The 12,363-nt window shown below is 37.1% G+C and overlaps 1 protein-coding gene across 5 annotated transcripts in view; it reads right to left on the bottom strand.

Annotated features, from left to right (window-relative positions):
- LOC145946563 (uncharacterized) overlaps nt 1-12,363 on the bottom strand; it is a 45,265-nt gene that overhangs the window by 6,066 nt on the left and 26,836 nt on the right. For 2 of the 5 annotated variants that reach the window (XM_083056243.1, XM_083056242.1), the window contains one exon: nt 10-99. In XM_083056243.1, coding sequence (XP_082912369.1) covers nt 10-91 — 82 coding nt within the window. In that variant the 5' untranslated portion in view covers nt 92-99. Of the gene's footprint in view, nt 1-9; nt 100-1,618; nt 1,903-8,929; nt 9,728-12,363 lie in introns of those variants that run through there. The other 3 variants (XM_083056240.1, XM_083056244.1, XM_083056239.1) reach the window with 3 other exon arrangements.

Below are 12,363 nucleotides of genomic sequence, written 5' to 3'. Positions count from 1 at the left end.
ATTACTGACTGTGACCTCGATTCAGCGTGCTGAGAGACCTGGCGATGCCCGACCACCAGAGAATCGTGGCCACGTAACCGATCCACCGCATCCTGATCCCTGAAAACAAAAGAGACGTCATCGGTTATTCGGCTTACTTATTATATCGTCTGTCAAAAGTTTCGGAGAATGATTGGTAGTTGCCAGTTCCGCTGCTAGACTCTGTAGTTAGAGATTTTGTAACTCTATCAGGAGCACTCTCCGTCAAAGGAGAGCGCATGGGCGAGCATCAACTACTTACTTCGCTTACGTCTACTCTTTCGTTCCGTCTATTGTCTATTGTTCTGCTACGTGTGCGCTCCTTTCTAATTCACTTTCCCGTTGCTGATGCACGCTTTTCATATTAATCCTTCTTCAGAGACGTACGAGATGCATTTCATCCCACACGCGTACACATATACATACTTTTACGCACAAATGCATACATATATATTACAAACATATTCTACAATTATAAATTATTAAAACATTAAATTACATGTATTTAATTTTGTATTAAATTAATTAATTTTATTATTTATGAATTTTATGAAATTATAAAGTTGCGTGATATCTGCGATACACTTATAACGATTTATACTTATATATACTCTTAAAGAAAAAACATGTTTGTGTGTGTGTGTGTATATATATACGCACACATCGCGCTTTTTCTTTCATGTTCAGCGAAACTACAAATAAGTAAATCGTTACAAGTGTATCTCAAATGATATCACGCAACTTCATAATTTCTCTATAAACATTTCTTCAAACGGTTTAAATTTACATAATATTATTACATCAAAGAAAGACAGGAAGTCATCCGGAATATTAAATGCGTCTTTCAGATATCCTCGCAGCATGTATTGCTTTTAACGACGCCTTCTTTAGGGGAGCGATAAGATATACAAGGCAAAAGTAAAAGGCTAAAATAAAATTTGCATATCTCCATCATTCACAGCAGTATCGCAATATTTGATGAAAGATCGTTTAAAATTTGATACTTTTCACGTGATTTATATATGCAAGATAACTGATAAATTCAGAGTAAAAATGGAATAGGTACATAATTAAGTAAGTTCTCCACTTTATACGCATTTCGAATTTAAAATATCTAGATTCGCGATAAAGATGAATTTAAAATAATTGTGACAACTTTTAGATTTATTTAATTTCTGCTCTGGATTCGTTAAAAGTTTAATCGATGACGTATAATTAATTTCCTTACTTTAAATTTAATGTAGGTATTAAATTAACTAATATATTTAATAATTAAATTTTAATTAATATTAATATTATTTAATATATAATTAATTTGATATTTTTAATGAAAATCATTAATTTAATACATAAAATTAAATAAACGTGACGCAATGTTTTAATAATTTATAAATGTAGAATGTGTGGATTCGGTAAATACTATCGGAACTATAGTATTGTATAAACTGTCAAGATATTTCATGCGATATTTTATACGAGAAAGTTCTCATTTCTAATCTATCGTTTCGCTGACAATAATCTGAGATTGACGACGGTATTTCAGCGATGCGACAGGTATCATTGAAGATAAAATGTATGGCGAGAGGAACAAAAAAATTACCCTGGTCCGACCTGTCACCGAATTCTGGTCCCGCATTCCAGGTCATCGATGCAGCGTCTCTCGCTTTCGAATGTTCGATCGAGGATACCATCATCTTGGACCTGTCTCGTCATCATTGCGATTATCTTCACCGATGTTACATGTTCCGAATGTTTTCTTTGCACTCTCGCAAAGAGAGATATGTATTTTTTTTTTATTGAATTTTATTAACACCAAGTCTTTTTTTTTGTTTTCAAGCTAACAAATCCACGAGACGTCTATAAAAGACATTTGAGGAATTTGAGAATCTATTAGACTTCTCTTTATAAAAATTAGATATTTAGATACTTATTGGTTCGTGTTATTTTTACGCAACATTTGACCTCCAATAATTTTCAAACAATTCCTCCTATATAAAATTGAATCCTTTGCGATTTCCTTGCAAATGGCTATTTCGAATATAGTTCGTCACACAATTCTATCGGACGTGTCGCATCTTGCGTAACTTTTGCGGATATAGACATCCCACCTTGGATAACTTTCTCGATATCTCAGAAGATAGATGCTCGTGTCAGATATTCTGGTAAATGGATATTTCTTTTCCTGTCAGATATATTCATAGATATCTATATTTAAATTATAAATTTTTACGTACATGTATAGATATAAGTTATAAAAAATTCAAATTTTACACGCCTTTCACGTTTCGAAGCAAACTGTTTATATTAATACATACATTAAATTCTTTGCAGGTTAATATTATGTTAATTATTATGTATTTTATACTTTTCTCGTTTTAGATAATTCACGACAAAATTTGATTGATAATATAATTCCAGTTGTAATTTTATATAATACAGAAAAAACATTTGAAAGAATAAAACATATATTACGATGGCTTGAAATTTTGTCGCACATAATATGTATTTAAAATTTTAAGGACTTAAAAAAATATAATCGCAATTTTATATTATTAAATTCTTTATACATGTATAGATCTGCATTCTTTTTTGTCCTTAAATAAGGATTAATTGAAAAAAATATAATGCGGGAATGATATAGGTCGATGCTTAAGGGGGGAACCTGGTTTATAGGAGGCTGAAAAATACATTTTTATAATTTTTTTTCTCAGCTAAAATAAAACCAATTAATTCCAAATTTTAGGCACAGTTTATTATACATTTAAATTATGTAAAATAATTTTTTTATTAAAAAATATTGAAGTTTTATTTAAAAAATAAAGCTATATTGATAGCGCCGCCCATTTTTCACTGTGTACAACCTAGCGATCGTAATTTTTGTCGGAAACAAAAAAACCAATTCATTTCTTTAATGTTATATTATTACCTTCTATTTAAACTAAAATATTTTTGAGAAAAGTTAAATTAGATTATTTTTTTTGTAAAGAAAAGTCGCAATTTTTTCGTGAAAATTGTAACTTTTTTCTTTAAAGTTGTAAAAGTTTTTCAATTTTTGCTTTTCTTTTAATTTTTTTAGTTTAAATAGAAGGTAATAATATAACATTAAAGAAATGAATTGGTTTTTTTGTTTTAGATAAAAATTACAATCGCTAGGTTGTACACAGTGAAAAATGGGCGCTATCAATATAGCTTTATTTTTTAAATAAAACTTTAATATTTTTTAATAAAAAAATTATTTTACATAATTTAAATGTATAATAAACTGTGCCTAAAATTTGGAATTAATTGGTTTTATTTTAGCTGAGAAAAAAAATTCTAAAAATTATATATTTTTCAACCTCCTAAACCAGGTTCCCCCCTTAATTTGGCCGTAAAGATTTTAATTTCTTTCTCTATAGAGTTATATTCGAATACAAAAACTGCCGCATGCATTATGAGAAAGTTGATTTTAGCGCAATGATGCATATGTCGGGCGATAGCCTCTCTAAACCGCCGTTGTAAAATCGGGTCTATGAGGTCTATTCTGCATGCTTCGCATCGGAGGCCGCTCTGGGACAAGGTCAAGAAGCAGAATATAGAACTGTCGCTGCAATGGCTAGCCGGCCGCGACTCTTCTTTTACTGCCACCGGTAGCTGCGGTCGCTGCCACTTGAGGCAGAACATGTACCAAGGACGAGCAAGAAGAGGTGCCGGATGACCCAGTGATCGCGGATTTCAAATCGCGCTTATCGATCTTCTTCACCGTGACCGCTATAGTCGTGTGGTTCAATAATGCAAAAAGAGCCACGCCATCAATAGCGGATCATCCATTAGCCGCGATACGTCTGAGGAGGCCTCGTGTATCAAGGCCTTGCTTTACAGAAGCAAGTGTGCAATTTTTTTTCCACAATCAATATCTGTAGCAACTCTAAATTTCTAGGGGTAGGAAATATACGGATAATTTATGTAAGGCTTTTTTCTTTTTAATTCAAATAGATAGATTCGAATAATAATTTATGCAAAATATATGTACATAAGAACGATAAAATTATCCAACTCTCTCAATCTGCCATTAATCAAATAAATAAATATTAATAAAATCGCGCGATTTATAGCCAGTATTTGTCAAATCCACGCATTTCTTTCGTTTCATTAAAATAATTAAGGAGGAGGTGCGGACAATATATAAAGCTTAATCGTTCAATTTTTACGCAGATTCCGGTCATATATTTACTAACAATTGGACTAAAAGGCGAATCGGCCGAGTGTATGAGTCCATTAGCATTCATGGTCGTGACAAGATTTCGTAACGCCCGCAGGATCTTCTCTCTGTTGACTTCCCAGTTCCCAGGGCACGTGCCACGTGACGCGTGAGATGTGTACACTATTTGAAAGAGACACCGTATAAGTCAAACGTACCTGACTCTTCGTGCTCTTTTATGCCAGAATACACGCAAACATTCATGTACCGCGAAACAGAATCTTGACGGAGTCTTTAGTGCGTACATAATATTTTTTTTCATATTTTATCATAAGAAATTAAACTTTATGATATAATGATATGCCTTTAATTGATTAATATTGATAATAAGCTAGCAATTAGAGTAATGTGACTCGAAACGCAATCATATTGTAAACGCGACGAATATAATATGTCATCTAAATATTGAATTAATAAAATATGGACCAAATAATAATCAAATAGGGACATACGGAAGCAACTCGACATCAAATTGTAACGTGACGATACGGTATTGTACGACGAATGAGGCTGCGATAAAAAACGACACACAAATCTCTTGTCTCACAATCGCAGGATAAAAGGCAAGAACCTAGTGTCCATTGTCTCGAGTTATTTCGCATCTACGAGAACCCGTGGAGAAAAACGTTCGGTGCGATAACCGCGTTCCCGACGCACGTCACCGTCCAAAGAAATATTCCGTAACGACTAGCGGTCATCATAGTTACACGTCTCTTCTCTCATTTCTGCTTAATCGTTCTCATCCGACAGCAAATGGATCTCGAGATTCTCGTTCGTAACAAGTTCGCGCGATCTATACGCGCGCGTTCCGTTCCGTTCGGAATTGCCGCGTTTTGCCTCCTCTTCTGCATCGAAAAATCAATGTCTGGAAAGAGTTTCAAAGCGCGCACGAACAAGATTCGAACCGAAAAGATCAAGATTTTGAATAATCTCCGCATATAAATGCTGTTTGCATTTGCATACGATTTGCAATTCCCTCTACGATGAATGGAAAAAATTTGCAATATGTGTATATATAAATCAATTATATAAATTATATTTGCAAACTTTCCATAATTTAAATTCAGATTAATTTATATTATTTATATTTAGTAATTTATATTATATATAAATAAATATAATAATATAATATAATATTATAATATAATTAGGCATTATATTAATTTATATTATTTTTATAAACAGCACACGGTTTAATATTCCTACCGTTTCGTATATTTTACATCATTTTCCTTGTAAAATAATTTCACTGTTTGAGAGTCGCGGCAGTTTTCCGCACCGGGAGTGCGATATCACCTGATTGTTTTATTTCAATTGTTACGGGTGAATGGCTATCAACGCGACGAAAAATAAAAGTCGCGGCAACACACACTCGAACGAGCCGAGAGAGAGATTGAGGAGAGAGATCCTGCTCCTCTCGAGCGTGCGTGCGCGCCCTTCCATGTGAATTAGGCTCCGGCGCGGCGCTTTAATTCCCGAGTAATTTAATTTATGTCTTTCCTGGGTACGTTCGAGCGGCGTTGGCAAGTTTAATGAGCGGGCGTAACAGTTCCTCGCGAAGAGGAAATGGACGATGATTAGGGGGAGTAACAGAATGCTCGCCGAGAGTAGGTACGCGCTCCGCGTATTACGTTAAGAATATTCGGTGTTGCTATGGGAAGGTTTCCCCAAGTGGTTTCTCGAGAGACGCGCCGTTTCTTTCGCGTCTCTATAGAACGCGATTACATTGCAGAGGCGCGATGACGTACGGATTATGCCGGTTGCGATGATGATACTCTTCTTCGCGTATAGGTATGTATATATAAGTTGAAGAGATATGTATAATATATGTATATATATATATATATATATGTATCTCTCTCTCGCTCTCTCCCCGATCGATGTGTGCGATGCGTGCGATGGCGCGTGAATTGGAGCAAATCGGAACGACGAGAAACCACGCGTCGTCTCTCTTACTTTACGCGGTAAAGTAACCGAGTCGAGCATATGGCCGATGAACCGGCCGGCGAACGATCATCGAACGTGTGATGTACGCAAACGAATATACAGGATGTGATATAAATAGAGCTAGGTGCTACCATGTTTCTTGTCAAAAAATAAACATTTTTTTCCTCAAAATATCTGGAAATGCACACAGAGAACTTTCTCTTAGAATTTACCCTGAAAATCGTGGGACAATGTGGTAAGGAAAGAATTCTATGAGAATTTCTCTGATTAATATCTATCACAATAAAATATAAAACATGTTTTATATTTTATTGTGATAGATATTAATCAGAGAAATTCTCATAGAATTCTTTCCTTACCACATTGTCGCACGATTACCATGATTTTCAGGGTAAATTCTAAGAGAAAATCTTTTTCGAGAATTCCGCTATACAATCAAGTCTAATAAATTTATATTTTTATAATAAAATATTTGAAGAGAATTTGAGTTGACAAAATTAGAAAGCATACTTTGCCCTGTTATAAATTCCACTATAAAAATGTATAAATAATAGAGATTGACAGAATGTCTACACGGAGAATTAAGAGGTAGAGCAAATGTCATTTGACAGAAGATGCGACTTATTTATGAGACATCCTATAGATAGTGGACGATTGCCTTACATGCATATTAATCTAATCGGTAGGGAATGCGGCAACATTTCAGCGACGCGATAAAGTGTCGCGTACGCGCGACATGACATGACATGACATCACACACGTGGGTGGGACATCGCCGGACGCTGTAGAAAAGATGCGCTTCCATAATCCAAGCGCATCCCGTTGCGGAGGAAGCCGACCGAGAAGCGCTAGCTGACCAGTCCGATAAAAGTGCACGAGGAGCGGACGAACGGTCGGGCCACGCTATATTGCCGGTACCGGTCTAAGTCCTCGACGATGCCGGTTGGATCTTCGATCCCGAAGACTTTAGACTGGGAAAACATTGAAAGCGCGATTCGATTACTCGATGACATTGCGAGAAAATATTGCGCGAGACGAGTTCTCGAGAAACTGGCTCGAGCTTTAAATATCCCTCGCGCTATCTAAAGGTAATTACACCTTGTCAATTATAGACCCGATCGGTTATATTAACGATCGCTTACTATGTTCGAAAGAAGAAGACTTTAAAGTGGTTTTAAGTAGTACAGGAAGGATCAGTGTGTAAACAAGCTGTTTACGTAGAGGAGAAACTCGCTGACGTCTGTAAATCAGACGACGAATGACGGACGCGACGAGCTGGTGTTCCGGAAGTATGACAACGGTAATGGATAACTGGAAATCGCGCGTCCCATCGACACTACGGAACGTATTTACAACATACACACATATACGTATACGCGCGCGCAGTCCCGCAGAGATAGCCGAGGATATCGGCAGCTCTCGACCGAAGTCACGTTCGACATCGTGACGGTATTTTGAACGACCGCCGGGAGATCATAGCAGCTGCGCCCAGAGATCACAGCAGCCGTAACGCTTTAACGCCTCCCGATCGTGCGGCTACCCATAATAACGCGACCCTTTTGTGCAGACGAACTTGACATGAACTCGAGTTTCGGTCACTGACTGAACATTACGAGTCCCCGATGTGTATTATAATGAATAAGTAGCCCCTTTCCCTCCCATAATTCATGAAAATATACTTAATCTGTGATGCTGGTGACACGTGTAACTTTGTAAGTACACAGAGAGAATTTTCTCTTAGAATTTACCCTGAAAATCATGGTAATCGTGGGACAATATGGTATGGAAAGAATTTTATACTATATAATATACTAAACTGCATAGTAAAATTAATCAAACATATTTTATATTTTATTGTAATAGAAATTATTATTTTTATTGTGGTAAATATTAATCAGAGAAATCCTCATAAAATTCTTTCCATACCATATTGTCCCACGATTACCATGATTTTTAGGATAAATTTTAAGAGAAAATTCTCTCAGTGTATAATTGCGATGCTAAATTGTGCAAAATGTGAATTATATAATCGTCTACTATTTTTTTAAATATATTTGTTTGAAATATATGTAGATATTATGAGAATCACATATAGAATATCTCAGAAGTACCTACAGAATATCCTTTTAATAGCAGATTCTCTAGTTAATTTAGATATGATTTTTCCTTAACAAAAATGATACATAAATAATTTTGAAATTATAAATAATTGAAAAAAGACTTTTCGTAAGTTAAACTTTATAAAATTTTAAAAAAATTACAATCTTTAATTCATTTCAAGAGCTTGTGGCATTTACTTTAATAGAATTTTTTTAATTTTAGATTCGATTACAAAAATATGGAAAAGAAACTTGCACAAAATGATTTTTTCGACACTTTCGCTATATATAAGGAAAAATTGAATTTAAAATAATTACAATCTCTAGTTAATTTTAAGAGTGGAGTTTACTTTAATAAAATTTTAATTTTAGATTCGGTTACAAAAATATATAAAAAACTAGAAACTTGCACGAAATGATTTTTCTCGATATGTTTGCTAAGGAAAAAATTATATTAAATTAAAAAAAAGCTATCATACAAAAGAATATCCAGTTCTAAAATTCCCTATAATTGATTTAACAAGAGAATAAAAGCATCTTTTTTAAATTAAATTAATTAGAAAGACGCCTGCATTTGTTAGCTGTAATTCGTACTACTACTATTTTCTAAATGGAAGCTTATTACCTTCGATCGCTCTCGGAGGACCAAGTTGGTCCGCGATATGGTAAATCCACGAGTCTTCGTGTAATCACTTCATCCGCGGTCACTCCGACTCAACTTGGTATCCTCGCGATTCATCTCGTATCCCGGTACGCAAACGACAGCCACGGATTTCCGACGGGAACGAACACGATCGTACGGCGGGGAAGCCACCATCGTGATTCACCGTGATTCACGATGTGGACCGACAAATTCCTCGGCGTCCCGCCGGGACCGGATTCGCCGAAAAATCAGTTCTTCATCTTGGCGGAATTTTTATTTATCGAACACACACATGAAAAAAAATTTAATATATACTGTCTTGGATCAATCTTGCGCAGATTCGAGCGATCGGTCCCTGAAAAAAATTCTTCGCTCGTGTCAATACCAGATGGACCGATTAAATAATAGATCTCGAGATAGCTGATGATCACCCGATTGCCGCATTCTGCGATCGTTTCCACAGCACATCAACGAGCGCCTATAGATGACTCGGAAAATATCGTCTGTCATTTAATCTCGCGCACGTGCATAATTCTGTGTGTCACCTGCTGATGATCCCCCAAAATCATTCAGCGGCACGAATAGTTTCTTCTCGCGATTCCTCCCTAGACCGAGTCGAATCGAAGGACCATTCAAAAGTTTCGAGGCTCGCGATTCGAGGGCGGGTGAAACGTGAAACTCGCGACAGGAAGAAATGGCAGAGGGGCAAGGAAATTGGACGGTCGCGAGGTGGAATAGAGCGGATAGGCGAAACCGAGAACGGTTGAGGTTTAGCCGTGACGGACGTCGGGCTGGTACTGAACGGCTTAACCGGTATATACAACCACTGACCGTCATCATCGCAGCCATCACCGGTCTCTCCCTCTCGTTCTTTCTCTCTACTCCTGTTTTTCTTTCCCGCCTCTATCTTTCTCTCTCTCCCTCTCTTTCTCTTTCTCTGTTCGCCGTCTCTTCTTCCGTGCCGTCCACACCGCGTCCTCGTCCACCGCTAACTATTATCGCCACTCGTCGTCACCACTCGACCTTCTTCCACAAACGTAGGTATACATCTCTATACGCAACATCGCCTTCGGGGTATTCTCGCAAGGTTACCGATTGAAAATCGAACGTCAAAATCGAACGCGCGCGCGATATGGAATCGAAGAATAAACGAATGCGATCGATAACGGGAGGCTAACGGAGGAGCAGATATAGCGGGACGTTCGATATCGCGAGATACATATACGATTCCATCTAGGAAGAAGGAAGGGTGGCAGGAGAGGCTCCTGCGTTACTTTCAGCTTCCGCTTCGCTACCGTTATGCCACCGTTGTTGAAGGGAGAGAGGAATTGTTTTCGCTCTATTATAATAGTTGTAGAAGCCGCACCGATACCACATACGTAGGCATACATATATGTATATACGATAGAGTCGCGTGACTGACTCGTTCACGAGTATTCACGTAGTTATTATTTTCTTCACAATGTATCATTCTCCACTCTCGATATAATATTAACGGATTAAGAGATTTATAATGATGCAAGAATTAAGATATTAATAACGATACAACGAGGGTCTGTGAAACGCGCGATGTATATCTACACATCATCATCATCATCATCATCTCGTGTATACTGTTCTCGAAAACATTTATATTCTCGTTCGCAAGGCTTCAATTAAAATCTCAAGCGATTGTGGCACACTTGGCCCCTCTCGAAAAAAAATTAATGCGTTCGAAAAAAAAAGACGTATACAATCCGGCGGCAGATTGGGAAGCGTGAGCCCGATTTCGGAAACGCGGACGTATATATACGAGGCACCGTTTTCTCCATCTCCCGAAGACCCCGTAGAAACTTGTGGTTGTGTGGCGTGGCAAGAAACGAGAATGCGGCACGAGACGCGGCTAAAAGGCGACCGATGCAAGGAAAGAGAGAGAGAGAGAGGAAACGGAATATACAGAAGAGATGAAGAAGAAATTGAGAAACCAAGTGAGCGCCATTACACGCATACGTGGGATACATTAATGAAGATTGTACGATAATTCGTCGTTAATCTGTCGCCTCGGATGAACGTGCGTAGTCACGTACAACAGTAGCGTTATCCAAGCAGGCAAAAGGAGGAGGAAGGAATATATAAGACTCCAGGAGTCCCCCGAGTATGGGATTCTCGAAAATTGCACCGCAATTTTATCAATTGCAACATCGCGTTTATGCAATTGTGTCCGAGGGATTATTCCAATGAGACAGCTTATCATTTGCTTACCATTTGTGTACCGCGAGCAGCCGTGATTATTGAAATTATAAAATATCATGAAAACAAGAATCGCTATATTAAGAAACATATTTATTGCTTTTTAATATATATTTTCAGCCAATCATATCTCACCGAACATGATTAATAATTTTTTCTTTTATAAATGTATATGCATATACATATACAGGGTGTTAAAAAAGTGGCGGATATGCTGTATAGGGGTGAATTCCTGAGGTTATTTGGAGACGATTTTTCCTCAGTGAAAATGTCGAGGCACCAATAATTTTCGAGTTATAAGTAATTGAAAATAAAGGGCTTTTCGTAAACTAAGTATTGTGGAATTAAAATATTAACAAAACTACATTCTTCAATTAATTTCAAGTCGACTTTAATTTAATAGAATTTTAATTTAAGGCTTAGTTACCAAGATATATGATGGCAAAAATTGGGAGCTTGCAAAAAATGATGACTTCTCTCGACATTTTTGTTGAGGAAAAATTATCTCCAAATAACCTCAGGAATTCACCCCTATACAGCGTATCCGCCACTTTTTTAACACCCGATATGTATATTTAAATCTTAAAATTTATAATATATATAGAAATATAAATTTGAAGTAAAATTATGTTAATCGTGTTTAACGAGAGACATTAATGACTGGCTGAAAATGAATATCGAAAAGCAATAAGCGTGTCGGAATATAATCGCGGAATATCCATCGATTTATATCACCACATTGTGAAACGTTTACCGAAAAGGAGTATCCAAGTTGAACTTCCGTCAAAAAGGAGAACGGTGAAAATTTTTAGTGGCTGTTAATCCCCGAGTAACCCGTTCAGTACCCTCGATTACCCTGTCGATTACCCGCGTCGTGGCATAGACGGCATACCGAAGGAAATTCCACCGGCTAGCGCGAGATACGAACTGTCATCTTATCGGAACAATATCGCATCGCGGGATTATCCCATCTCGCGAGGCAGCTCTTCTCTCCAACGTGTCTTATCCAACGCACGATTCTCGCTGTAATCGCGTATATATACATCCCGAATAATAATCCGGCGTTTAACATCTTGTAACGCCGCTCGCTCGTACAAAGTCACGAGTTGTATTTTAACTTGGCGGTCCTGTTGGCGGTCGCCAACCGGTGCCTGACACCGGCACGAGCGGAAAGTTCAGGTCATGCG

Source organism: Prenolepis imparis, unplaced genomic scaffold, assembly GCF_030444845.1.
Source record: "Prenolepis imparis isolate NDT839.2.m4 unplaced genomic scaffold, iyPreImpa1.0 SCAF_17, whole genome shotgun sequence".
NCBI lineage: Eukaryota > Metazoa > Arthropoda > Insecta > Hymenoptera > Formicidae > Prenolepis > Prenolepis imparis.
This window is presented reverse-complemented; position numbering and strand designations above follow the sequence as displayed.